The sequence below is a fragment of the Pseudonaja textilis genome, chromosome 7, assembly GCF_049901715.1.
Source record: "Pseudonaja textilis isolate UNSWEBS1 chromosome 7, rPseTex1.2, whole genome shotgun sequence".
NCBI lineage: Eukaryota > Metazoa > Chordata > Lepidosauria > Squamata > Elapidae > Pseudonaja > Pseudonaja textilis.
In genome coordinates, this window is record NC_141996.1 from 55,097,034 (window position 1) to 55,124,866 (window position 27,833).

General features: G+C 36.4%; 1 protein-coding gene across 1 annotated transcript; it reads left to right on the top strand.

The window, feature by feature from the left end:
• Positions 1-641: 641 nt before the first annotated feature.
• Positions 642-26,800, top strand: PWP2 (PWP2 small subunit processome component). The gene is made up of 21 exons (XM_026713659.2): positions 642-748; positions 5,590-5,702; positions 7,777-7,871; positions 8,100-8,199; positions 8,544-8,687; positions 11,463-11,598; positions 12,446-12,672; positions 13,789-13,932; positions 14,642-14,712; positions 15,798-15,934; positions 17,426-17,574; positions 18,543-18,690; positions 19,351-19,501; positions 20,476-20,656; positions 21,357-21,504; positions 21,661-21,769; positions 22,551-22,616; positions 23,289-23,507; positions 23,997-24,147; positions 25,351-25,425; positions 25,968-26,800. Exons 1-21 carry the CDS (start codon positions 731-733, stop codon positions 26,122-26,124), a joined length of 2,739 nt encoding a protein of 912 aa, XP_026569444.2. The 5' UTR covers positions 642-730; the 3' UTR covers positions 26,125-26,800.
• The last annotated feature ends 1,033 nt before the right edge of the window (positions 26,801-27,833 follow it).

The following is a 27,833-nucleotide window of genomic DNA, read 5'->3' on the forward strand; positions in this document are numbered from 1 at the left end:
TATAACTGGGGACCTGCACAATTTTTATAAGCTTTCTTTTTGTGGCAATGATTGACATATTTATTTAAGGCATCACACATTTTCCTTTTTATTTCCCCAGAGTAATAGTGACATACCATCTGAGTGTTCAAATAATTTGAGGGTTTACCTACTAAAAGGCTGTCCCAGATGTCAGAATACAAACACTATATTGATGCATCTGGCTCCCACCTTAACAAGAGGCCAGCAAAGTGTTTCCCTTAGGTTTCCTTTTCTATGTAGTGAAATTATGCCAAAATGCGTGCGGAGGGGGTGAACTGTGGAACTCTGGGCAACTGTTCAATTTGCCCATACCTAAAACCACCATCCAATTTGTAATTTCATGGCCACGTACGACCCTATGCATCGAGGGGCTTGCTCCTAAGAAACAATGCACGGCGACTGGCAGTTTAAACGTCTGTTAAATCTTTTGCTGGCCAATATATGCAGAGCAATGACTGCATATTATCAAACGCACACAAAACCTCGTCCGGTCAACGGGAATCCGGACCCTCCTGCTTCTGAGCTCGAGTCTCCGAAGATTTACAGCTCAAGTCGACTCGTCTGCACAAGGTTAACCAAAGACGCCTCCAGTTGCTATGGAAACATTTTTGACCCGGAAATGAAAAGAGGAAAATCTTCCGGTTGCCTCGCCGATTTCACGTGCTGGACGCTTTGCTGCAGGGAGTGGGGCCAGGAGACCTGCGGGGATATGAAGTTCGCTTACCGGGTGAGAGAACGGGGCCCGGTGCAGACTTGGGGATTTGCAAGTCTTCTTGTGTGGGTGGCTCCCTTGTTTTAGGTTTTCCTCTCCCCATCGGTTTGCCATCTTCTTTTTATCCCATGGTTGCTTACCCCCAGGTTTCACAAGTGGAGCTGGTTGGATATCCCTAACTTTCCAAAACGTAACTTGAGATGAGCCACGGTTCCTTCCCGCTTCCTCTCTATTCTTATCCATGAGTAGGAAACGTACTTGGTAACCCACGGGTTCACTTTGTCCCTGATAAATGTCGGCTTTTTACATTTTGACAAGTGTGCACCTGGATTGCTTGCAAAATATCTGTCCAGAAGTCCAACACATCTGAGAGATTCTCTACAATTTATTTAAAGCCATTTACTAATTACGTTTGAAATCAGTCCTGCATCTAAATTGGGTGATGGTTTCTTTTTGTAATCAGAGTAATTTATAAATGTACTTATGTTTGCTGCAAATGAAATCAGAAAGTTCTATTTTTTCCTTTCTTTTGCACTTTTTTCTTTTTTAACCTTTTATTGATTTGTGTTAATTTTTATGTTTTGGTAAAACTTTAAATTAAAATTCATTAAAGATAACTGATGTTATATTTTAAGATCAAGTGAAATATTTTGGGCACATAGAAATGGCACTTGATTGGAAAAAAATTATGGAACTTTGTTTCTATTTTAGTTTTTCCCCATCAAGATTTTTATTTTATATTGTTTATATATATCAATGAGTGAATGGTGTGATACCTGGTAATTATACATTTTGATACAAATAGACATAATATTGCTGCTAATTATTACATTTCATTTTCATTGTTTCATATTGTTTACACATACCTTGTACAATCGCCCTTATGTTTCTAAACCTCCTCTTGTTTTTTCATATATCTTGATACATACATACATACATACATACATACATACATACATACATAATATGTTTTCGTAGATTTTCACGGGTACAGGTATGTAGGTCTTGGTGTGTTCGGGTCTTTTCCTATGTAAGATTGAGAGTATCTTGGCAACAATTCGACAAGGTCCCACTCGTCATCTTCAGGCTGGTGCTTTCGGCTTTGTGCTTGTGCGAACAAGAAGAAATACTTCCTCCCTTTTCCAGCACCTTAAAGCCACAGGACATGAAATTAATTTTGAGGGAACCAAATTAATCTCCAATACTGAACACTTCAACAAGAGAATAATCAGGGAAGCCATCGAAATAGAGAAACATCCCCATAACATGAATAAATGGGACGATGCCTCCCGCCTACCAGACATTTGGAAACTAGCCCTCACCAGCAAATGAGTTACAGCCATGAAAACCAACACTGGACCCAAAACAACACATGACACCACCATTCTCCCTCGCCAGACTCAAACCCAAACCCATCCCATAGACAAAAGACAACCACCGTCCAGAAACCAGACCACGGCTGCATCATCAGCTGCCACACACCCTAACCCCCAAACCAAGCAAACTGATAAATGCCATGAACACATATCCAGGCCTCAAACTCGGAGCCAAACCAAAACCCAGAACGTCACATCACAGCCACCTCGCTCAGGATATCACATCACCGAACTCAGGAGGTTACACCACAAAACCTCTGGATGTTGCAGCACAGTCAATGACCCAGGAGATTACAGCACAAGACACGGGATGTCACAACAGTAGAACTCAGAAGATCATCACACAGCCCATTACCCAGGTCGTTACAACACAGGAGGCTGATAGACACACAGCCAATACCTCAGCCACACATGTTCTTACGAAAAAGCCAGCCAATCTGCAAACATCAACTCCATCAACCAATCAAGAAATGACAATACAGCCAACCTCCCCACCAGTATATACAGGGAGTCGGCAGCTCCGATCATGCTTTGCTTACACAAGCACGAAGCCGAAAGCACCAGCCTGAAGAAGGCGAGTGGGACCTCGTCCAAACGTTGCCAAGATGCTCTCAATCTTACATGGAAAAAGATCCAAACATGCCAAGACCTACATATATATTATATATTATATATTTATATATATATTAAAAAAGCTATTATTCCCCTCTTATTTCTATTTCTATTTTAATCTTTCCCCCATATCACTGTAATATTCAAAGACATTTCTATTTTCCATGTTTCACCTGTTTTATTGTTCATAATTCCTTTATTTAACTCTTCACATCTATGTTAAAATTTCATCCTTTATTTTTTCATTATCCAGTGTTTTAATATATGCTCCTAGTATCAATCACAATCATTTAAACATTTAAAGTACATCTGTTCATGTTCTTTCCAATCATCCAATCTGTGTGATTCTACTGGTAAACACATGTTTACATTAAAATATATTCCTTCATTATCTAATCACCCATTGTTTAATTTTGTCATTTCACTGCTAATCTTATTTTTATACTTATTTAATAATGCTTTCATTCAATCTCTAATTTTCCAGAATACAGTTCTTATTCATAATTCCTATATTTCCTATACTCTTCATATCTATTTTATTTTAAAATATTATCGTAATATCTATCACATTACTTACAAAATAATTATCCAGCCTATATAATTTTATTATTAATATACATGTTTCTATTAAAATGTATTCATGGAAGATCTTTTACTCTCTATTTTTAAGTCCATCATCTCTTGTCCACATCAGAACTTTTAATCTTTTTTTTTGGCTTGCCTCCCATATTCTTCTCTTAAATCTTTTTACTCCATCTACTTCTAGATCTATATTCTGACTATACAATCTAACCTTTTCTCTCCTCTCTATCCTTTCCCACTGTCTAATTTTAAAGCTATTTGTTCTAGCCCCTACCTCTTTTCCCCAGATATCCTCCTGTTTCTCCCATTCCCTTTTTAAATCTTTTAAAATATTACCCTCCTGTTTTAATTTCTTAATCATTATTAATTTTGATAATGTCTCCTCCTTGTCTTCTTTTTGTTCGTTTCACAGTTCTGCTTTCTCCATTTCTTCTGATGGCTCCTTTCCTCATAGTCTTGGTCCTTGCTCATTGTTCCTTATATAATATTTTCCAGTTTTTGGTCTATATAATCAAATATTTTCACCATCGTCTTATGTTGTTCCCGTATAAGGTCCTTAATACTTTGAAACATCAGCTCCATTCCATTTAAAACTCCAGAGATTTCCGCCTTGCATTGCGTCTTATTTGGTTTAACAGGTCTCCTTTTTATCCAGTTGTCCAGGATTTGTTGATTCAAAACAAAGCTTGCCAAATCACAAATTTTAGTATCTCATCAATAATCAGTCAAATCAATTTTAGATACACCAGGGAGTTTTCCACGCCTCTTCAAGTCACTGTTATACATTCAATAACATTCAGGGGTCCTTTAACTAAAAATTCTTATTTAATATTCAAATCTCCAGTGCTGTTAGAGTAGATACATGTAATCCAGTAAGTATTTTCAGTCCTTCAGATGGTTATTCCCAGGCTTGCATATTTGCCCTCTCTTTAGTAGATGGCGCTGTCTGCTTCAGCCTGCTTCAACCTCTGCAATGTTGCTGGCAAGTCTGATTTTAATTATTTTAAATTATAATTCCAATAAGTAAGCAGTATTAATAAAAAAGATTTTAGGTCTGTAATTCCAGCATTTTAAAAATGCCTTCGTGATATCACAACTTTTCACTTTGAGAATTCAATTTTCTAATATTTTCAAATATTTTTTAAGAAAAATGTTCTCTTCTTAAATTCTCCAATATTTTTCCAAAGTGCTTGTTTGCCACTTTGACAGATAGTTCTAAATATATATTCCCCTTGGATTCTTAGGTGTCAGATTTCAACAAAAAGTATTCTCTCACCCAGTTCACACACCATTCACGGTCTCTTGCTGCACTGTCTTAGGTATTCCTGCACTGTCTTAGGTATTCAGACTGTTTCCGGCTTCATGGCAGCCATTTTGCTGCCACTGCGTCTCGTCTTCGGATGAGGGGATTTTCAGAGTTAGGGAGGAAAGAAGTGGCTCTCTGCAACCTGCAAGGCGACCCCTTTATTTCACCACCCCTACAGGATGGCTATGGCTCCTTTTGCAGCCCTCTGACAGAGTTCGGAGTGGGGCTGCGGAGCTTGCTTTCGATAACGTGGGAATTACAGCTGGAAGGGAACTTTGTTTTTATATATGAAAACTGCAGCCAAAACTATTATACACTATTATGCAAGATGGAAAGATTCGACTTTCCACCTGCAATGGAGGAATGGATAGTAAAAGTTATGGAACTTGCTGAGATGGCTAAATTGACAGCTTCAATTAGGACATTGTCTAAATTTAACGATTAATACAAACCCTCAATTGCAGGAAACATAAAAAAATGAAGTCATATGGTTCTTAGGATTAAAAATAATGGACTGTACAAAAATGTAAACAATGCTGTAACCATAAAATTACAGGCTATTTTATATTTATGCTTATAATTGCTGTAAAACAAAATTGGATAATTTATAATTTTATAATTCTTTTTTCCTTTTGTTGATTTCTTTTGTTGATTTTGTTGACTTGTTGTGTTTTTTCTTTTTCTTTCATTTTCCTTTATTCTAAATATTCTTGTTAGTTTTTAACATTTTAATAAAATTTGGTAAAAGAAAAAGAAATGGCACTTGAGAGCATCTCCTAATATAATTTATTTGTGCATTATGTGTACTTCTCTACATTTTGGCAGTGAGTTTGTTACAAATCATGTACATTTTTTAATTCCTATTCAAGTTTGCATTGTCCGAAATTGCCTTCAAGAATTATGGTACTGTACCACTTTTCATGCTTTATTTCATTTTCTGCTTACGCTGCATTAATGCAAGTACAATTTTATTTTTCTAGTTTTCCAATTTGTTGGGGACAGTCTACCGATGTGGAAACTTGACGTTCACTCCAGATGGAAACTCTCTGATTAGTCCAGTGGGAAACAGAATTACAGTCTTTGACTTGAAAAAGTATTCATTTATTTATTTGATTTATTAGATATTGTTTGTTCAGCTCAAAGCATGTGAGAGTGTGGGATACTAGCTCAACAGCTTCCACAGTGGAAGGTGGATTTGAACCTGGGTTTTCCAAGTGTCAGTCTAACATTTAAATATCTAGCTCTTGTACGGTGACCTCTAAGTGTATTGTTAGTAAATAGCCTGTTAAAAATGCTTTTGCAGTCTGCCTCTGAAGCTACTGTTTGTGGAAGGGATTTATGAAATACATTTGATAAGTTAGTGCTATAGAGGATTTAGTTTTCTACTCTGCTTCAAATATATTGGATAATGTTGCCTGGAAACCAAGTGCTACATTTGCTTCCTTACCTAATTCATGAATTTGGCAGACATACAGTTGTGCTCATAAGTTTACATATCCAGGCAGAATTTATGATTTCTTGGCCATTTTTCAGAGAATATGAATGATAACACAAAAAAATTTCTGTCACTTATGGTTAGTGGTTGGCTGAAGCCATTTATTATCAATCAACTGTGTTTATTATTTTTAAATCATAATGACAACAGAAACTACCCAAATGACTCTGATCAAAGGTTTACATACCCTGGTGATTTTGGCCTGATAACATGCACACAGGTTGACACAAAGGGGTTTGAATGGCTATTAAAGGTAACCATCCTCACCTGTGATCTGTTTGCTTGTAATTAGTGTGTGTGTATAAAAGGTCAATGAGTTCCTGGACTTCTGACAGATCCTTGCATCTTTCATCCAGTGCTGCACTGACGTTTCTGGCTTCTGAGTCATGGGGAAAGCAAAAGAATTGTCAAAGGATCTGTGGGAAAATGTAGTTGAACTGTACAAAACAGGAAAGGGATATAAAAAGATATCCAAGGAATTGAGAATGCCAGTCAGCTGCATTGACACTAATCAAGAAGTGGAAAATGAGGGGTTCTGTTGAAACCAAACCACGGTCAGGTAGACCAACTAAAATTTCAGCCACAACTGCCAGGAAAATTGTTTGGGATGCAAAGAAAAACCCACAAATAACTTCAGGTGAAATACAGGACTCTCTGAAAACATGTGATATGGCTGTTTCAAGATGCACAATAAGAAGGCACTGGAAGAAAGATGGGCTGCATGGTCAAGTCACCAGAAGAAAGCCATTGCTACGCAAATGCCACAAAGTATCCCGCTTATAATACGCCAAACAGCACAGAGACAAGCCTCAAACCTTCTGGCACAAAGTCATTTGGAGTGATGAGACCAAAATTGAGCTTTTTGGCCACAACCATAAATGCTACATTTGGAGAGGAGTCAACAAGCCCTATGATAAAAAGTATACCATTCCTATAGTGAAACATGGAGGTAGATTGCTGATGTTTTGGGGATGTGTGAGCTACAAAGGCACAGGAAATTTGATTAGAATTGATGGCAAGATGAATGCAGTATGTTATCAAAAGATACTGTAGGAAAATTTGCATTCATCAGCCTGGAAGCTGCGCATGGGATGTACTTAAACATTCCAACATGACAATGATCCTAAACACAAGGCCAAGTGGACCTGTCATTGGCTACAGCAGAATAAAGTGAAGGTTCTGGAGTGACCATCTCAGTCTCCTGACCTCAGTATCGTTGAGCCACTCTGGGGAGATCTCAAACGTGCTGTTCATGCAAGACAGCCCAAGAATTTACAGGAATTGGAGGCTTTTTGGCAGGAAGAATGGGCCTTATCCACACATACCACAAAAGACTTCAAGCTGTCATTAATGTTAAAGGGGGCAATACACCGTGTTAAAGAATTGGGGTATGTAAACTTTTGATTAGAGTCATTTGGGTAGTTTCTGTTGTCATTATGATTTAAAAAGAGTAAACATAGTTGATTGATAATAAATGGCTTCAGCCAACCATTAATCATGAGTGAAAGAAAAGTTTTCATCATTCATATTCTCTGAAAAATGGCCAAGAAATCATAAATTCTGCCAAGGTATGTAAACTTATGAGCTCAGCTGTATATATATATAATTAAAATTACTGTATTAATCGCTACTGTGTTGTTACCTTTGATACGTTGTTCATCTTTTCTTTCAGTAACAAATCTGAAACTTTACCACTAGCTGCTCAATACAATGTTGCATGTATGGGACTGTCTCCAGATGGAAATCTTGCTATACTTGTGGATGAAGGTAATTGTTTAAGATGTTAAGAAAGGATTTGATCAGTAAGTTACATTAACAAATATTAGCATTATAATATTTACACTAAAAATAATGTTTTAATCTTTTGTTTAAATATTCAGTTGAACTGCAGGTAAAATTATTTGTGTGAGTTAAAATATGAGTAGATCTAACATGTAAACAAACTGTTTTTCATATATATAAAAATATCTGAAATATTTCTTCTGTTCCTTACAGAGGGATCTGCTTTACTTGTCAGTTTGATCAGTAAATCTGTTATCCATCGATTCCATTTTCAGAAACCTGTCCATAGTGTCTGTTTTTCTCCAAATGGAAAGTATGAAGAACTGTATTTGATTTTATTATTTTGCATTTTATAGAAATATGAATAGTAATTAACAATAAAGTAAAATAAGCTTCATGAAATTACTAAGGAAATTAAGTTTGTTTAAAGAAAAATAGATATAATGGTAGATGAAATGATTTAATGGATCGTTCTTAAGTCAATCTATATGTTATTTATGAGTGTGTACTAATAGTTCTTGTAAATTATCAGAAAGTAAGTCTATCTGCATCAGAAGCATAAATAATTTTAATTACACAAATTCTTATTTACTAAATTGGCTGTAATGTGACCTTTATTTCTATAATTTATTTTCAATTTTCATTTTTGTAAAACAGAAAATTTGTGATTACTAAAGACAAAGTTGCCCTGATGTATCATGCTCCAGGGAAAAAGAGAGAATTTAATGCATTTGTTCTTGACAAAACATATTATGGTGCTTATGATGAAACAACATGCATTGACTGGACTGATGATTCCAGGTAGGTTTTTGTATAGTTTATTGAGAAAGCCAAATGCCTAGTGTCAATGTCAGTGACTCCTGGTTTCAGTTCATGATTTGTAATCTAAAAATATACAGTTAATGTATGTCATTCCATTAATTTAAAGAAAGAAGCTGAAGCATATTTTATAGGAATATTTTCTTATCTATACTTATAGGTAGTCCTTGACTTACAACCATTTATTTAACAATACTTGGCCTTGGAGAAGTGTTTATGACTTGTCCTTAAAGTGACAACTGTCGCGCCATTTCAGAAGTCCTGAGATTGCAATTTGGGCACTTAGCAATTGGCTCACGTTTATGCCCATTTGTAGCATTCTGTGGTCATGTAATCACGATTTGGGTTCAATCTATGTCAAGTGGTCTGATTACAGAAAAGTGCCCTGGTTGACCAACATGGATTTTGATGAAATTTTGTGTGAACGTGCACACATGTCCCCAATGAACGTTGGTAAAGTGTTATGTTTGCTGATGCAATACTTGTGGAGATATAGTCATTTGTTTGACTCCATACCCGCAGCCTTCTACAGTAGAACTCTGAGGTTTCAGCAACTTTGAGACATATCTCCAGGAATATTTTGTTGAGAGAAACAAAACTTGTACAACTTTTTGTCCTCTATTAAACAAAATAATAAAAACATTCTCATGAGCAATCTCCATCTAGATAATTTGGAGCAAAGTTGGCCAAAAATATTGCAGATTGAAAAAAGGTTAAAATTTAGCTTTTTATGTCTCTGGAAGGAAAGATATGATAAATGTGAACCTTTGTGCATAATAACTTAGCAACACAAGGTTTTCAAATATAAAATTTCATTATCCTATTGCTTTCTAATAGCTTACAAATTGAGTGTAAAGTTAACATTTTTTTTTGTAAAAAGGTCAAAAATAGGATATTTCCAGCCCACTTTTACACAAAAAGACCTTCTGGAAACTCTGTGATATCATTCTCATTAGAAAGAGCATGTTTCAAACCGCTTAAAACGTAGGGTTGGTTTTTCATCGCTAATGTAATAAAGCCCTAAAAATAGGGACAGCACCAGGATGGGTCGGAAGAAGAGACAAGTGGAGGGGTGCTTCACTCCTGCTCTGGAATACGGAGTGAGTCTCCATCTGCTGCTCTCGCCCTTTTCTTCTCCGGGCAGATGAGTGAGTGGGAGGGGGGGTGCAGGGCGGCAGTGGTGGGTTCAGCCGACAGGGAGCCACAGCAGGGGGATGAAAGAGCTTCATTTATCTGGGAACCTGAAATGACTCTTGATTTAAATCATATGGTAAAAAGCACCCAAAGAACAAGAAAGAACAACATCAGCAAAAACAAAAAACAAAACCCCAAATCTCGCCTGTCTTTGGAAATGGTTCAAGAGGGAACACACACAGGAGGGAGGAGAGAGATGAGAGAGAGAGAGATGAGAGAGAGGAGAGAAGAGACAAAGAGATGAGAGAGAAAGAGGGAAAAAGAAAGAGATGAGAGAGAGAAACACAGAGAGGTATACCTGTTTCCCAGAGAAAAGAAAATAGCCACAAAAACTGGGTAGGCATGGCTTGGGGGGGGGGGTCACGTGACTGGGTGGGAGTGAGTGATGTGTTGGCCATGTCCACCCAGGTTTTGTGGCTCCCTGTTTTCTGTGGGAAATGGATCCATATGTGTGATGACTTGGAGCGTGGCACAAAGGCCACACAGTTAGATAATCAGTAGGAGTCCCTTTATTAGCTCCAACTTTGCCCACAATGTCCTGGTTACCTTCTGGGCTGGAGAAAAACTCTCCCAGGAACAGCCTTTGGCTGCAGAGAATCAAGTCCAAAACATGGTCAACAAAAACTATAAGTCCAATCAAGGCAAGATGAGGTAATTAGTCTGGCAGGGCAAGAGAAGGAATTCCAGACGTGAAGGAACAGCAGTAATTCAACCCAGCTGGGAGGATGCCAGGAACGCAGATAATCAAGTCAACCAAGTTCCCAGCAGAGGCCGCACTCAGCTTGCATCTCTTTTAAACTCTGATTCCCAGGTGTGGCTAATGAAGGGAATCAGGGGCCTTTCCTCCCCTGTAAGCCCCGCAACCCACATTGTTCTCTTCTCCGCTCCTCCCTGCATGCCCTAGGATGAAGAGGGGGTGGGCCTGGGTCTTCTTCTGAACTCCCTCTCGTTCTACCTCTCCCCTGCTCTGCCCAGCCAGACTTTGCCTTTCCTCAGTCAGCTATTCGTCTTCCACCTCGGATTCAGACTCTGACAGGGGCATGACAGTATGACTCTGAGTGTTTAAGGTTGCAGACCTCTGCGCTAGACCCTCCTAAGTCCAGATGGAAAATCCCACAGAAGATCATGGAGACAAGAAAGTTAAGATACTGTGAGATTTCCAGACTTCCACTTCCCACACAGAAAAGCAGGTACTAATCAATCAACCCAGACATGATAGTAGACAAGGACCAAAAGACAGCAGTGGTGATAGATGTAGTAGTGCCAAATGATAGTAACATCAGGAAGGAGTATAAGAAGCTGGGGAAATACCACCGTCTGAAGGAAGAACTTTGCCTTAAACAAAACAGTTGCTAAGTGCATTTATTTATACTCTCCTCTTCTTTACAAAGGTCATAAATGTGAGAATGGCCACATTTTTCATCATCCTTGAGCTTAACTTATGTGAACTCATCAGTATTTTTCCCAGTGCATAAAGCTATTAGGAGATAGCTGGAATGAGTCTTACCCACAGCTATGTAAATATCATAGACTTTAATAATGATGAAGTAACTTTTTTTTTAGATGTTTTGCAGTGGGTAGCAAAGATATGTCAACATGGGTGTTTGGAGCTGAACGCTGGGTCAATCTGGTTTATTATGCACTAGGAGGTCATAAAGATGCAATTGTTGCCTGTTTTTTTGAAGAAAACAGTTTGGATGTATGTATCTTTCACATTTTTTACATTAAGTTAATGTAGTTAGTATTTATTTGATTTAATCCCTGTGAGGTCTATATTTTTCAATATTTCAATATATTTTTGTGCCTGTGTGTGTAGTTACAATGTTAATGCATTAGTGCAGGGCTGTCAAACTCCTGGCCTATGGGCTGAATGTGTCATGCACTGGCCACAACCATGCTTGGTTTAGCAAAGGGGGGAAAAGTCCTGATTTGTCACATGACACTGCCGTAACAATGTGAGTTTGACACCACTGTATTAGTGGGTAGGGCAATACTTTAAATATGGTGGCAGTTGATATAGTGTTCTGAAAAGCCATAAACAATTAGCACTATAGATTTTGGACTTAAACAACTAATGAATGCACATGTCCAGTTATCTATTAGGGCTGTGCAGATTCAAAAGGAAAAGGATGCTTCGAAGTATACAGATGAGCACATCCTACATTTCTAAACTATCCGTTAAATTGATTTTGCAGAGCGCAGCCTGGGAAGGAGTTGCAATTGCTGAAGGAGTTGCAGGCATGTGATAGATGAGCTTACCCCAAGTACTCCAACCCCCTGTTGCCTTTGAATTTGAAGTACTGTACAGCCCAATTCTCTGTCATTAAGTGCTATGCACAGATCCAATGTAAATATAATTATATAATATAATAACAAATGCAATCCAAATGTCATGCAGCCAAATATTTCAAGAAGCTTCTCTCTCATATACCAGAGATGACATGCTCACACTAAAATAAGAGTATAGATTATTGTGATTTTGGAATTCCTGCACAGTTCCTTTATTTTCCTTTTTGCCAATTGATAATTATACTTTGTTATTGTAGTTATACACTGTTAGCCGTGATGGGGCTTTGTGTGTGTGGCAGTGTGATACAGAACTAAATGGTCTGATAACTAGAAGTTCCAAAAGCCATCCCACTGACCAGGCAGAGTCAGCAAAAGACCTAGATGAAGAGTTGATAGAAACACAAAGAGACAAAGAGATTCATGGAAAAACCAGTGGAAATGAAAAACAAAACAAGAAAAAAGTGAAATATTCATGTGCTGCCAAGTAAGTGAGTTTCTAATGAAAGAAACTTATAAGATGAATTTATTGAATTTCTAACTGGTTTGTTATGTAGTTAACCTTTACATTGGGATGCTTTTAACATGAACGCAATCGTGGTGGAAGTGATTGGAAACAGGTTGTTATAATTAGCCTTCTGAACTGAAGACCTAATGTATTAATTTCTATATTACTGATGAGGAGGACCCAGGAATTCTAGTTTTGTTAAGAAATATCAAAATTGTCTTTGTTGATCTCACTGTTATTGACAAAAAGTAAAAAGAATCTAATGTTGCTGTACCTGTAATCAGATTATTGTTCTGTATGGCACATAAGATGTGAGGTACAGCTCACTGAATTTCAAGAAGCCTGAACTAGGAAGAATTGTTAACAAAGCACTGCAATCAGTTCTTTTAAGTAGAAGTCTTAAAAGTATGGGCTATAGTAGTTTCAGACAAACAATTGCTCTTGCATTATTTAACATCCCCCACACACTGTGTTTTGGATTTCAACTGCAAACATTACCAGCAAGGATGACAAAGAGTGAAAAGTCTATTAATTGAAGTCCAGAAAATCAGGAGGACAATAGGAATGCAGGAGATGGTCTCTATCCTCTGGCAATGTAAATCCTTGCTATTATATTATGCATTCTCTCCAGTTATTTAGGTAAATATATACTGGGAGCAGTAATAAAAGTATGCTGCAGGTGCTTGTGCAACTAATAGTTGAATAAAATAATCTAAATCTTAATCAAATATGCCACCCACTAAAGTGATGGCTATGAGGAAAAAAAGACAACACACACTTCCATTTAAACTTAATAGATTCTTAAAGCTGTAATAGACAGACTGCTAAAATTTAAGACAGCAAACACTTGAAACTTTTCTGCTCATCATTTTAACTTAAGACTCATGATTATTGTTTAATCTTTAGTGATGTGACAAATATTAACATATTGTTAATGTTTTCTTCCTTTTCTTGATACGCTAACATAAAACAGCATTTTATTACCAACCTACCGCTTCCTTTCCTATCTGTTAAACTACTCTTTGAAAGGTAATTGGATGATTTGTTCTTATATAAAAATGCATCTGATAATTTCTGTATTCTTTATGTGTTCAGATACTTTTTTAATAAAGAAGGAGATTTTAACACCCTGACAGCTGCAGCTTATCACAAGAAAAGCCATCTGTTGGTCACTGGATTTGCTTCTGGAATTTTTCATCTTCATGAGCTTCCAGAATTCAATCTCATCCATTCTTTAAGGTTAATGTTAATATTAATATTAAACATTGAGGATACATATAGTATTAAAGAAACAATAGTTCATCAGTGTTAAAAAGATCTTTTGTTTAGGGCAGGGGTGTCAAACTCGCGGCCTGCAGGCCAGATTCATCACATGCTGGCCATGCCCACCCCTATTTTAGCAAAGGGGAAAACAGTTGTGATACATCACGTGATGAAAATGTGATGCCGCGAGTACTTGAAATAATATATTTAATTTTATATACACACAGAGACAGACATGTTTTTGATCTACAGGTAGTCCTCAACTTATGACCACAATTGACCCCAAAATTTAAATTTCTCTAAATGAGAAATGTATTAAGTGAGTTTTGCCCCATTTTATGACTTTTCTTGCCACATTTGTTAAATGAATCATTCCAGTTGTTACTATTAAATTACTGTAGTAACACGGGTGTTATATGAATTTGTTTCCCCACTGACTTTGCTTGTCAGAAACTTGCAAAGGGGGATCACATGACTCCAGGACACTGCAACTTTCATAAATGTGAGTCAGTTGTCAAGCATCCAAATGTAAATTACATGACCATGGGATGCTGCAGTGGTCATAAATGTGAAAAACGGTCATAAGTCACTTTTTTCAGTGCCGTTGTAACTTTGATCGATCACTAAGTGAACTGTTATAAGTCGAGGACTACCTGTATTTAATTTTTTTCTTCATTCTGTTCAGCATTTCAGACCAGAGAATTGCATCTATTTCCATCAACAGTACCAGTGACTGGATTGCCTTTGGATGTGCAGGTTCATAACTAAGATATTCTAAGGATTTGGGAGGGCTTATTTATGTAATAGTGTTAAAATAATAGTTGGATTTGTACATAAATACTGTATTTTTTGCTCCATAAGACACACTTTTTTGTCCTCCAAAGGTGGGTGAAAATGTCTGTGCGTCTTATGGACTGACTATTACGTCACAGACCGGGCCACGGCAATGGGGGAGAGAGGGTTTGGGAGGCGGCAGCAACAGGCAGCCGTGAACTGCTTGTTGCTGCCACCACCATTTGCGTTGCGAATGGCAGTGGCGGCGATAACCTCCTGGAACAGCTGATTGGCAGTATTCCAGGAGGCCAATCCAACTGCAGATAGGTGGCAGTGGCTAGTGGTGACTGCAGCATTAGGTGGTGGCAGCAATAGAACAGACTCGGGTCCCAGGAGAAAAAAATCCATTGTGGGGACAGCCGCACCTATGGGAAATTTATTCCATAGCTTCAAAAGCTTTTGGCTGAAAAGAGCAGAGGAGCAGAGCCCTGACGAGGCATGTGCTGGCGCTGGGAGGCAGATTTTTTGTTTTCTTGTTTTCCTCCCCAAAAGCTAGCTGCATCTTGTGGTTCGTAGTGTCTTATGGAGCAAAAAATACGGTGCCTATATTCATACCCAGGATGCCATGTTCTTTTAGTATAAAGCCGTGTAAACAAAGCTGAAAAAGAGTGTAAAAAATAGTGAGAGAAAGAAATTAAGGCATAATATAAGAAAAAATAGGAAAGTAAATGTATCTAATTTAAGTTTATACCAAAATTGTAATTCTCTATGCCTTTCTATCCTTGCAGATAAATTTTGTGTATATGATGTCTCCAACTCGAACATTCCCTTTTGTTTTATTAAACCTTTCACTTCTTTCATTACCTCTTCATCAAATACATCTTGTCCAATCTTTCTAACCCTCTTAATGAATTCCTCAATGAGGAATGATTTACAAATAAATGAAGGAGGAGTGAAAATATTTGTGATTCATTCCTCATTTGTCCTCTCTGTTTGACCAAGGTTAGACGCTTTCTGGTACATTCAGAGATCTCCACTGATCAGATTTCCTTTCTGTTTATTGACAGGTCTGGGACAGCTCTTGGTTTGGGAATGGCAAAGTGAGTCCTATGTGCTGAAACAGCAAGGCCATTTTAACAGCATGGTATCACTTGCATATTCACCAGATGGGCAGTACTTAGTTACTGGCGGGGATGATGGAAAAGTAAGCACGTTGATTAAAATGTTGATTTTTAAAAAGTCTTAGTATATAGTTTCAGAAGACCAAGAAAGGATTTGTTAATAATATTAAATGGGTGACCTATTACATTAACATTCTACAATTAATATACCTAACATCACAATATTGTTTTGGATGCAGAAATCACATTAGACTGGTTTTTTTTAAAAAAAATAATGCATGAAATACTTGATAAGTATGAGAGGGCAGTTTAAGAACCAGCAATCACTGGTGTAATTTGAATTTGCATTGAGGAAAATGACTTTTTTTTTAAATATTTATGTTACAGAGATAAACATCAAGGTTATTTTTCTCTATTATTTGTTGCATTCTTTTGCTAAATCTGTTAGAAATAGAATATGGAAATGATTCTCCATTGCCTTCTTCAAATATATTTTCTGATTTTCCAGTCAAGCCTGTATCTTGTTATCCCATCCAAGTGCTAGTCAGATTAACCTTAACAAATCACAGTTGTCAAGTCCTATGAGATTATCTTTGACAAATCAAAACAATCTTATTAAGGAACTCAAACAGTAGTTATTGTACTAAATATTATTAAGTGTATTTAAGGATAAGTAATATATAAAACAATGTAGAAATAAATGTGACTATGACAAAAATATATCTTCATGTTAATTGTCAGAAATTAAGTATGCAGTTTCATAATTCATCATGCATGTTAAAAATTACAATTTAGCATGTGCAAATATTAAATTTGGGGGGAATACTAAATCTTAAAAATATTTGTGATATTTAAAATAAATTGTGGGATTTAAAAAAATACTAAGAATACAGAACCATTGAAAAACAATAAAACATTTAATTCAGTCTTGTTAAATTTTTAAATTTAACTTTGCTTATAAATAACATTTTGTGAAGTCAGCATTATAAAAATGCTGAGTATGCTATTATATATAATATTAAACTACTGTTAATATATACAGTACTTTACTGCTAATTTAACATTGGAATGATAGGGTCTAATTTTATCTCTTGGGTTATGGTCATGTTCTTATGAATTGATGTTTTGTTTTTTCTAGAGTAGAGTGGTTTTTCCCCAACTCTAATCAATATACCTAGGGATTAGGAAGTAATATGTTGTATATGTTTGTTTAATCCTGTTGACCTATAAAAGACTGGTTCTATTTTTTTAAAAGATAAATATTTGGTTCGTGCAGAATTGCATGACATCTGGTTTGTTTTTTGCCTTGAAAAAGGGTATATAAAACCTATACAAAAAGGGTAAGATAAAAATGAACAACTGGTGAAACTTATGGGCATACCAGCTTTTAAAGAGATGATTCTATATTTTTTGTTGAAAATATGATTGGTTAACCTCCCTGCCAGGGTAATTATTAAAGGTGGTGACTTGGAATGTTTCTTTCAATAGTAATCTCTCCAAGTTAAATCATTAATCAATTACTGAAAAGGTTTAATTTATCTCAAGCTGATGTAGAGCTTTTTTTTCCATTTCAGGTGAAAGTATGGAATACCAGCAGTGGCTTCTGCTTTGTTACCTTTACTGAGCATACCAGCATCATATCTGCTGTAACATTTACCAATTCAGGATATGTTGTTTTGAGTGCTTCTCTTGATGGAACTGTGCGGGCATTTGATCTTCACAGGTAAGCTTATTATTTTACTTGCTTACTTTTAGTTTTGTCCACCTTGGAATAGACATTGGAAGTTTAGTGTATTCTTTATTAATGTCTCAAGATGCAATTTTCCATTAAACCAGTTAGATTGTGTTCTCTTTAACAGTTGTGTCAATCTAATTGTATTAGTTAATCTAATTTGGAAGCCTCCCCTATAAAAATCATGTTCCATGATTGAAGAAGACATCCCCAGGTTATGAGTGTTCCCTTAGCGAATGTTCGAAGTTACACAATAAGTACCCCGTAATGTTTATGAACAAGTCCCAAAACTATGCATCTTGCACCACCAGGGCAGTTGTTTGCCCTTACAATCATTGCAACATTCATTCTGCACTTTGCTGGCCAAAATGGAGCTTAGGATGAGCAGATCTGCCCTTCCAAAGCTCTATTTTGGCCAGCAGAGTGCAGGAGAGGCTTGCACACACCAAAACGGAGTTGCAGAGGGACATGCGTAGCTGAGAGGCTGGAGAAGAGACTGCTTGTTAGATCTTCGCACAGTAAGTGACCTGGTGTGGCAGGTTTGGGAGGAGAAGCAATTTTGGGGAGCATGAGGTATTTCAGTGGGTTGGGGAGGCCTTGGGTGGTCTTAGGCAGGTGGCCTGTTCCATTACTAGCCTGCCCCCCGGTCTTCCCCACCCTGAAATACATGTGCACTTAACAAGCCTTGCATTTAATTAGTGAATGCGTGGATAAAAGAAGGGAGTGATCCCGTTCAAGGTATGAGATTCACTCCCATGAATCCTTGGGTTATAAATGGAATGGGCAGGCTCCAATACATTCGTAACTTGAGAACTACCTATACTAGGTTGTTGTGTAGAAGCATAATTAAAATCCTAGTCAAACATTTTATGTAATTAATTGCTCTTTTCTAGCATTTAGGGGTTTTTAACTTAAGTCTAAAAAATAGTTTTATATATTACTCTTGCCTTTTGCGATAGGTACCGCAATTTTCGCACTTTCACTTCCCCGCGACCAACACAGTTTTCCTGCTTAGCTGTAGACTCCAGTGGAGAAATCGTTTCAGCTGGTTCCCAGGATTCTTTTGAAGTATTTGTGTGGTCTGTGCAGAGTGGACGACTTTTAGATGTAAGACATAGACACTTTTTATGGTGCTTGCAGTAATCCATTTTGACACAAATGTTACTCTTATCAGTGTTGCCCTTAAAGATGAGGTCTTATTAGTACAAGTGATTATTAAAATCAAACATTGAATTCCTATGAATTTTTAAGCAGATTATTTATGTGAAAAAAATAAAACCAGATACAGTTATAGAACTCCTGATTTTGCTACCATTCCTCACAGTTATTAAGCAAATCATCATGGTTGTTAAGTGAATCACACAGTTAAACAAATAGAGCTTTTCCCCCCATTGACTGCTTGTCAGAAGCCTGCTGGGAAAGTTATAAATCATGATCACCTGACTGCAGGACATTGTAACTGTCAGGTGCCAAGCACCCAAAGGTGGTGCAATTTTGTAAGGATTGGATTGGACTCTTCAGTAGCCCATAGATAAAATAAATGATGATTTCCTTTTTTAATTATAAGTGTTTTACTTATTTCAAAGTTAAAATACAAAATCCAAGAAAAGAAAGAAAAGAAAAAAGAACAAAACAAAGACAAAAAAAGTGCATAAAATGAAATGCAAACATACACATAAAATCTCCCCCTTGGTTGAATACTGATAAATATATTTCAAGAATTTTTATTATAATTCTCCATTGTTACATAAATACTTTTTTCATTAGGTATTAGATGGTCATGAAGGCCCCATCAGTAGTCTGTGTTTTAACCCAGTGAAGTGTGTTCTGGCAAGTGCCTCTTGGGATAAAACAGTCAGATTGTGGGACATGCTAGATAGCTGGAGGACCAAAGAAACGCTAACACTAAGTTCTGATGGTAAGTCTGTTGAAATGTATGACTATTTTTATCTTGTTTGAGTGATGTTTGCAATAATTATGGAGTAGAGTGGAGTGAAGCCAAATTGCATGGAGACCTCAGAGCACTGGTGTTGGAACAAAAACTTCCCTGTGACACAATTTTTATTAATGAGTCTGAAGTTTTACTTTTTTTATTTATTTAATACAATTTAGAGGTTGTGTAACTCCAATAACTCTTGAGTGGCTTATATTTAAAAATGTAAAAGCAGTGGTGGTATTCAATTTTTTTTACTACTGGTTCTGTGGGTGTGGCTTGGTGGGCATGGCTTGGTGGGTGTGGCAGGGGAAGGATACTGTATAATCTCCATTTCCACCCCCACTCCAGGGCAAGGCTATACTGCAAAATCTCCATTCCTTCCCATCCCACTAACTTGCTTTCCAGCTCCGTTCTCCTGTGCAGGGCAACAAAAGACGACCCAGCCGATCAGCTGGGACTCGGGAGGCAGCGAATAGATGGGGGTGGGGCCAACCAGAGGTGATATTTACCGGTTCTCCGAACTACTGAAAATTTCCGCTACCAGTTCTCCAGAGCTGTCTGAATACCACCTCTGATGTAAAGCAAGGAACAGTGTAAAAGCATCCAGAAAGCAAAGTCTGAATAATGATAAACTATCATATATATGTCCCAAGACCTGTGAGAACAGCTATGCTTTCACTGCCTTTCTGAATATCATGTGGGTGATAGCTACACAAACCACCAACTAATCAGGTGGGAAATTATATTGACTATGTTAAAACTTTCCGTGTTGCACATGTGTTTTAGTATAAGAAACAGGACCATCTTTATAAACTGTGGAATCTATGTTTGTGGAAATTTAAAATATAACAATTGGTCTCTGATAATTGTTTGAGGGAGGTAATGCAATCAAAATGCATGTAATGGAACGAAACTTAAATAAAGCTTGCCTTGGATTTCACTCATGATCTTTGCAGTGCTTGCTGTTGCTTTTCGTCCGGATGGCAATGAGCTTGCCGTAGCTTCCTTGGACGGACAGATCACTTTCTGGGATCATGAAAATGCAATGCAAACAGGATCAATTATGGGGCGACATGACCTTCAAATGGGGAGGAAAGAACTGGACAAAATAACTGCCAAACAAGCTGCTAAGGGCAAGTGGGTATTCATGACCTTTTTATCTTTTTTTCCTGTACTGGTATTTATTATAATTGGTGAAATCTTTTATCTGAATGTTCGAATTTTATTACTATAGGCTTATTTTAGTATTGGAGTGCAGAGATTTGCTTTGCATGCTTTCTATGGTTTTCTTTTGAATATTTAATCCTAAAATTATAGGTATTTATTTAAATCAATTTCCAGCCAGAGAGAAAATATGAAAATATAAAATTTTGGGTGGAACCCTTAGAAGAAACTTATAGAATCATGGACGGTAAAGGTTGGAAGGAATCTTGAAGATTTAGTTCAACCGAAGCTTTATTTGAAACATAACCTTGAATGAATTTCTGAATCTCCCAGCCACCTTTTTATATCTCTTTAACCGACAAAGGTTATAAAGAAATAAAGTGAACAAGTCAGGAATGTGTTCAATTTGTTTGAATTTTACATGGGGATATTTTTTTTTGCAAATATCTCTTTAGATTTTCAAATCTCATAAGTTTTGAGTAAGATTTAATTAAAATATATCTGCACATATGGATTATCACACAAAATTATGCTTGAAAAATTCCCAACCCTATCAGATAGGATGCAGACTGCAATTATTCCAGAGTAACTGCTCAGGGATGAGAACTATAAACTCTGTGGGTACCGAGCTTGGGATACATGTAAATATACTGATTTGAACTTCTTTTTTCAGATCTTTTACAAGTCTATGCTATTCTGCTGATGGCCAGTGTATTTTGGCAGGAGGTCTGTCAAAGTATGTTTGTATTTATCACGTCAAGGAACAGATTCTCATTAAAAAGTTTGAAATATCTTGCAATCTTTCCTTAGATGCAATGGAGGTTAGTATGTGTGTGTATGTATGGGATAAATCTTGTAAGTTTATGAAATAAAAAGATGGTCACTTTTGCTTATTTTGCCTTGCCACACATTATTTTTAAATTATGCTAATAGTAAAAGTATTACTTGACTATGTTGTTGTATGTTTTATTTTACAGGAATATTTGGATCGCAGGAAGATGACTGAGTTTGGGAGCATGGCATTAATAGAAGAAGGAAATGGGGACGATGATGATGTTATCATTCCTCTTCCAGGAGTTAAGAGAGGTATTAGTTAATTTTAAATAAAGGTCTCCAAATCATGTGTATTAGATTTATTTAAATTTTCCTGATGAAAAGGGCAGTTTTAAACAAGTCCTTTTGTTTCCTCTCATTTTGACAAAATGATTGAATCTTAGTTTGGAGATCAGCCAGTTAATTTACTGAGGAATGAGAAGCATTCCCCCAGGTTATGGCCATTGGAAAATATTTCAATGTATTGAGTGTTTTATGACATTTTTTTCTTCATTATCTGATTATTTTAGCTAATTCAAAGGTTTAGTAACTTTTGCACTTAATAACATTAGTGTTTTCACTACTGCCCTTACTATGTATATGTATCACTACTCCCACCCTCCCTATGTTGCCTGAATTTAATTAATTTGGAATAATTCATAACAAGACAAAATTGGCTTGATCAATAAATACTATGATCCCAATATGCTTGCTAAATGTTTGTAAAGTTGGCAACTGACAAATGTAAATGTTCCAAATGATTTCTGTGATGGTAACAATTGTACGCATCACATAAACATTTGTACTGGTTAATATGTTGAACAAGGGCAGTCATTTACTTCCCAGGGTGGTAATGGTTTAGGTGCGGGAACATTGATGGAGGAAATGCCCTGTCCAATAATATGTTTTTTAAAGAAAAGAAATGTAAATGTATCTGTGTGGTTCTTTCTCTTGCCATACTTCTTTTGTAGAAAGAATCAATTTACGGTGTCAGCACTGGTTTGTACAAGGAAATTATTGTAGGAAATTATGTTGCTTTTTGCTTTCTTTTCAGGTGATATGAGTTCTCGGCATTTTAAACCAGAAATAAGAGTAACATGCCTCCGCTTCTCACCCACTGGTAGGTTTTTAGAGGTTCTTTTCGTTACTTGAAAAATATTTTTCATATCTCTGTCTGTCCACCTATCCTCCCACACAGGGGTGGGATTCAAATTTTGTAACAACCAGTTCTGTGGGCGTGGCTAGGTGGACATTGCCATGTGACTGGGTGGGCATGGATTCTTTTTTTCTTTTTTTGCAGCAAACCCTCCCCCCCATTTCGGGGGCCTCAGGGAAGCCCAGGCGTTTTTGCTCCCAGAAGGCTTCCCTGGGGCTCAGGAAGGAAAAAAACAGAGCATGAGGGGGCACACAGCACCCCCCTGCGCTCCATTTTGGGGCCTTCTAGGCATTAGGGAAGCCTCCTGGGAGAGGTGTCTTTGCCCCCAGGAAGCTTTCCTAGGGCCCAGGAAGGCAAAAAATGGAGGGGGGGCGGGGGTATGCTGAGCGAGTGACTGGGAGTGACTGGGCATGGAGTGACTGGGCATGGAATAATGCAGTCAGCGATGTCGGGCATGCACACGATGTTGCGCATGCGCGATAAGGACTGACTGGGCGGCGAGGAGAGGGGCCAGCCAAGGGCACGATTTGCCGGTTCTCCGAACTGCGCAGAATCATAACAACCGGTTCTATAGAATCCCACCCCTGCTCCCACATCTCCATAGTTTTAGTTAATATCACAGTACTTCTCTTTCAGGAAGAAATTGGGCAGGAACCACTACAGAAGGTCTTCTTATCTACTCTTTGGACTCTAGTCTCACCTTTGATCCATTTGACTTAGAAATTGACATTACTCCTAGAAATATTCATAAAGTATTGTACCAAAAGGAGTACACTAAGGCTATTGTCATGGCTTTTCGACTAAATGAGAAGAAAATGATTCAAGAGGTTCTAGAAACTGTGCCCTATGATGAAAGTAAGCTGGACTACTATTACTAGTGTGATGTTATGGTTGCAGAAAACAAAATTTCCTAAATTTCTAAGTTGTTAGCAAAACTTGATGTGTGCGTATGTGCTAAAGAGAAGGAAAAATACAATATCTTGAATAATTTGAGTGTTTTAAGTGAATAGAAGAATTATTAAATATCACACGACAAAAAGTCGGCCCAGCCAGTGGATATGTCATCTGCAAAGACCCCCCACAAAAGCATAAAACTAGCAACACAAAAGGTAGACAAACACAGAGGTGTTTGTGAGGCAGTTTGTATCCAAGACTATTCGTGAATCCAAGACTATTCCTTGGTTAAAGGAATTGTGTCATGCAATATAGCATTTCCTTGCCTTCAGTTTCCCTTGCTAAAAATGCAGACATTTTCCTTCTGTATGTCATGACAAGTGAACTGTTTTGACATATTTATTCATTTGTTGTCAACTAATACATCCTCTTGTTTGTTGTAAAAAATAGTTGATATAGTCTGCTCATCGCTTCCAGACTTGTACATAGAAAAAGTCCTAGAATTTTTAGCATCTTGTTTTGAGAAATCTCGTCACTTGGAATTCTATCTCGTGTGGACTCAGAAATTGCTCATGCTTCATGGATGCAAGTTAAAAACAAGGTTAGTGAACTTAGCTTAATATGATTGAAAAAGAGAGAATACATATTAGTTGATAATTTTAAAAGTAGAATTATATCTACCATCAAAAGGCCAGTAGTTAAAATGTCAGTGAAATTCCATTCTTTTTTCATTGGCTTTGGTGATTTGATTGAAGACTGGAATACAAGGGAAGCAGCAGATAAGCTTCAAACTGCCATATCCAAGAAAAGTTGCAACATGTATGCTGTATGTCTGTTGTAACTACTAGCTATTTTATTGGTAATACATTAAAGATACTTTTTCAAGCTCATTAATACTTTGAAAATTAAATATAAATTAGCATTTGGGCTTTTATATTCAGCATTTCTAGGACTTATTTTCAGGGTTGTGAAAAAAATGTGCATTGGCACCAAGAAGCAACTGCATTCTTCACCATTTTTATGGTTTTGACATTTTTTGCTGTGTTTGTATGTGCATACTTTCACTACTCTGAAATGTACATCCAGGTAAAAAAAAATCTTAAGATGAATCAAAATGTATCGCCTGCTTGTTGGAAATGCACCCAGGAATATGGATCATACTATCATATATAGTGGTCGTGTAGGAAAGCCCAGGAATAAGATTCAGAGATAGTTAGAAGAGATTGGTGAATTTAAGGTTGAGTACAAACTGGAATTTGTCCTGCTGGGAATCACTACAGAGAAATATAATAAGGAATTGATGTATCTAATAGTACATGTGATTATGGCAGCAAGGTTAGCTTATGCTCAAAAATGGAAATTCCTGATGAAAGTGAAATAATTAAAAAGATATGGATATGCGCTGAAATGGACAAATTAACTATTAAAAATAAGGATGAGACGAATATTACAAAATATGAGATAAATTTTATCAATAGTGGGGAAAAAGGAAGGACTGAGAATTAAAATAAGATAAGGTTGTTAGGATAGTAGACTAGAAATATGGGAAATTTTTGATGTATAAATGTATATGCTATGTAAATATGTATTATATGTTATGTACAATAGATATGAATGACAAGCAGAATAGTCAGGATGATTATACCACATTCATTGTTTTTAATGCTTTATTAAATAAAAAAAAATAAAAAAAATCTTGCAAAGGATGTTTGTTTTAATGTTTTAAAGTTTTTATACTAATGTTTCTTTTTCAAGAGCTTTGCACAGCCCTCATTTATAAAATGACTATTTTGTCCATTTGCAGATCAGAAAAACTGCTGCCTATTGTTCAGTTTCTTCAGAAGAGCATTCAGAAGCATTTTGAAGACCTTTCTAAACTGTAAGTATTTTGTTTGATTCCATTCTACTTAATTGAGGAGAATAAAAAAGCTGCACTATAAGATCATTTTATTTTTAAAGCATGTTTTCCCCTTTTTCCCATTACATATGGCAGGTTGTAATCTGGGCAAGTGCCAGCTTTGTCTGATTTCTCTTTGGGCCTTTACTTATTCTCTGTAGCCCAAAGTTACTGTTTTGAACAACAGTCCATACATGTGATATCAAAAACTACATTTTCTAATGGCAGCAGAAAAAGTACAGGCTTGCCTGATTTACTGCAGTATTGGATATTATGGAATACCTTTCAACTAGAAGTAACTAAGCGGAAAGGAAAGTTGTTCATTTGATTAGAAACTATGTATAAATAACACATTGTAGCACATTGTATCATATGACTTCAGATTGCTCCGGAATATTGAATGATGTGTTGAATAATTGAGCGATGTATATATTTTACTGCCTCTGATTATTTGCTGTACTGTATATGCAGGCATGTTTAGCATTGCTTTTGACTTATTTTTATGATGGTTTTTCTTTCTGCAGTTGTGATTGGAATTGTTATAACATGAAATACATTCTTTCTATTTCACAACAACGGGGTATGAAACGCAGAGCAGAAGATTCTGAACACAATGATTTGAAAAATTTGGAAGATTCCAGTAGTGAGGATTTTATGGAAGAATCAGCTGTACATTTATAGAAATATGACACTTTTTTCCATGTGTAAATTTAAACAGCAGTATTCACTGAGAACTTCATAGCCCTTTGAAGTGGCCTATTTTTTAATAGATGATTTGAATGTGAAATAATGCATCTAGGAAAAAGTAGTTTATCTTTTGTACACTTTTTTCAGTAATTGAATAGCTGGACAGCTATGGCCATTAAATCCTAACCATGACTTTTTTCTTGCAGTTAGACATGTATTGTAATTTTGTTGTAGACTGCATGAATCATAAGTGTTCCTACCCATGTCTGATGCTCACAGTGTTGGTGATTTACAAATTACCTAAATGATCTTTTATATAAAATCACTTCTATTAAATAAAATATATTGGGGAATAATGGAGACACAAGGACTAAAAAAATGAACTGAATAGATTCAGACTTATATTTTTTGCAAAAAAAACCCAACCAAAAATCATTTATTGTCCTAAAATAACCACAGATTTTCTAGAAATCCTTTGTAGAAACTTACTTGTCTCTTCTCTCAAAATTCTTGGTGTTTTTGTGAATCTACTCTCTATAATTCCTGTGTGGAAACTTCAGCAAAACACTTGGGTAAATTCAGTGTAAAAAAATTACCCAGATCTCTTTTCTAGTTTATTATTTATATATTGATTTCAATGATTAAACCATCGGCCAGTTTCATTTGCAAATCTGTTATTTCCATCTCTTTCTTGTAAGTTATTGGTTTTTTTAGTCCACCTACAAATCAGTTTCAGTTTTATTCAACAGAACTTGTCCCTCTTCATTAACACCTTCTGATTCTTTTGTAAAGGTAAAAATAACCGGAATTCTTCCTGCACCCATTTATTAAAAATCTCTTATTAATGGAACTATCTGATGCCCTCTAGTGTTTTCAAACATAAACACTAGAAACACTAGAAAAGAAAGATCCTTTCAGTTAACTTCAAAGTCCATCTAAACCCTTAATTGGTTTAAGCAATTCTAAAGCTAACATTAAGAATCTTTTTGCTCTAAATGCTACAATGTTTTCTTCTTACAAAACTTTAAACTTTGAACTTTTTTTAAAAAGGATTGTAGAAAAACTCACCCAATGATTTCAATAAAACTTGCCAGTCTGAATGTTCTTAATCTTTAAACAACAACAAAAATAAATGTGATTAAGAGATGAGCCTGGGTCAAACTTAAGAGTTTGCATAGATTATATTAGCATGATGGAATCCTGCGACACTCAGCCAATTATAAGCTGACTGCAAAAAGGCAATTCTTGCCATCTGCTCAAAAAAAAAAAAAAAAAACCAGCTATCCATAGTACATATGGTGATCTTGTGATCTCTTCTTACTCCAGAGAGATTTGGGTAGCCCAAATCTTCCATTTGAACATTACTCAGTTTCAGTGTGTCCTGTTCTATTCACCATGGTAGCTCACCAAAAGCTCTTATTTGAAATAATTGAAAATCTGATCAAAGTTTAACAGGAAGTGTTTGGACTCCATATATTATAAAAATCATTGTTGTTAGTATGTAATAGTGTATCTGTTACGCTTCAGAATTTTTGTTTGATATTATAGCCTGAATAGAAATTATGAAGAAATTCTACTGGTTTAATAACAAAAATGCTTTAGGCTAGAATAAATGAAGTTCTTTGTATATGTTGCTCTGGAATTGTGGGCTAGCTTATTTCCCCCTCCCCCTTGAGTCCTGTTTTATTTAAAAAGTAGTTATA

Excerpts from the sequence above, each read along its gene's own strand:
- PWP2 (XM_026713659.2), top strand. Across the intron at positions 8,200-8,543 it reads TGTTTTTCTCCAAATGGAAA|AAAATTTGTGATTACTAAAG; the intron begins GTATGAAGAACT and ends TTTGTAAAACAG. Across the intron at positions 24,148-25,350 it reads GGATGCAAGTTAAAAACAAG|ATCAGAAAAACTGCTGCCTA; the intron begins GTTAGTGAACTT and ends GTCCATTTGCAG.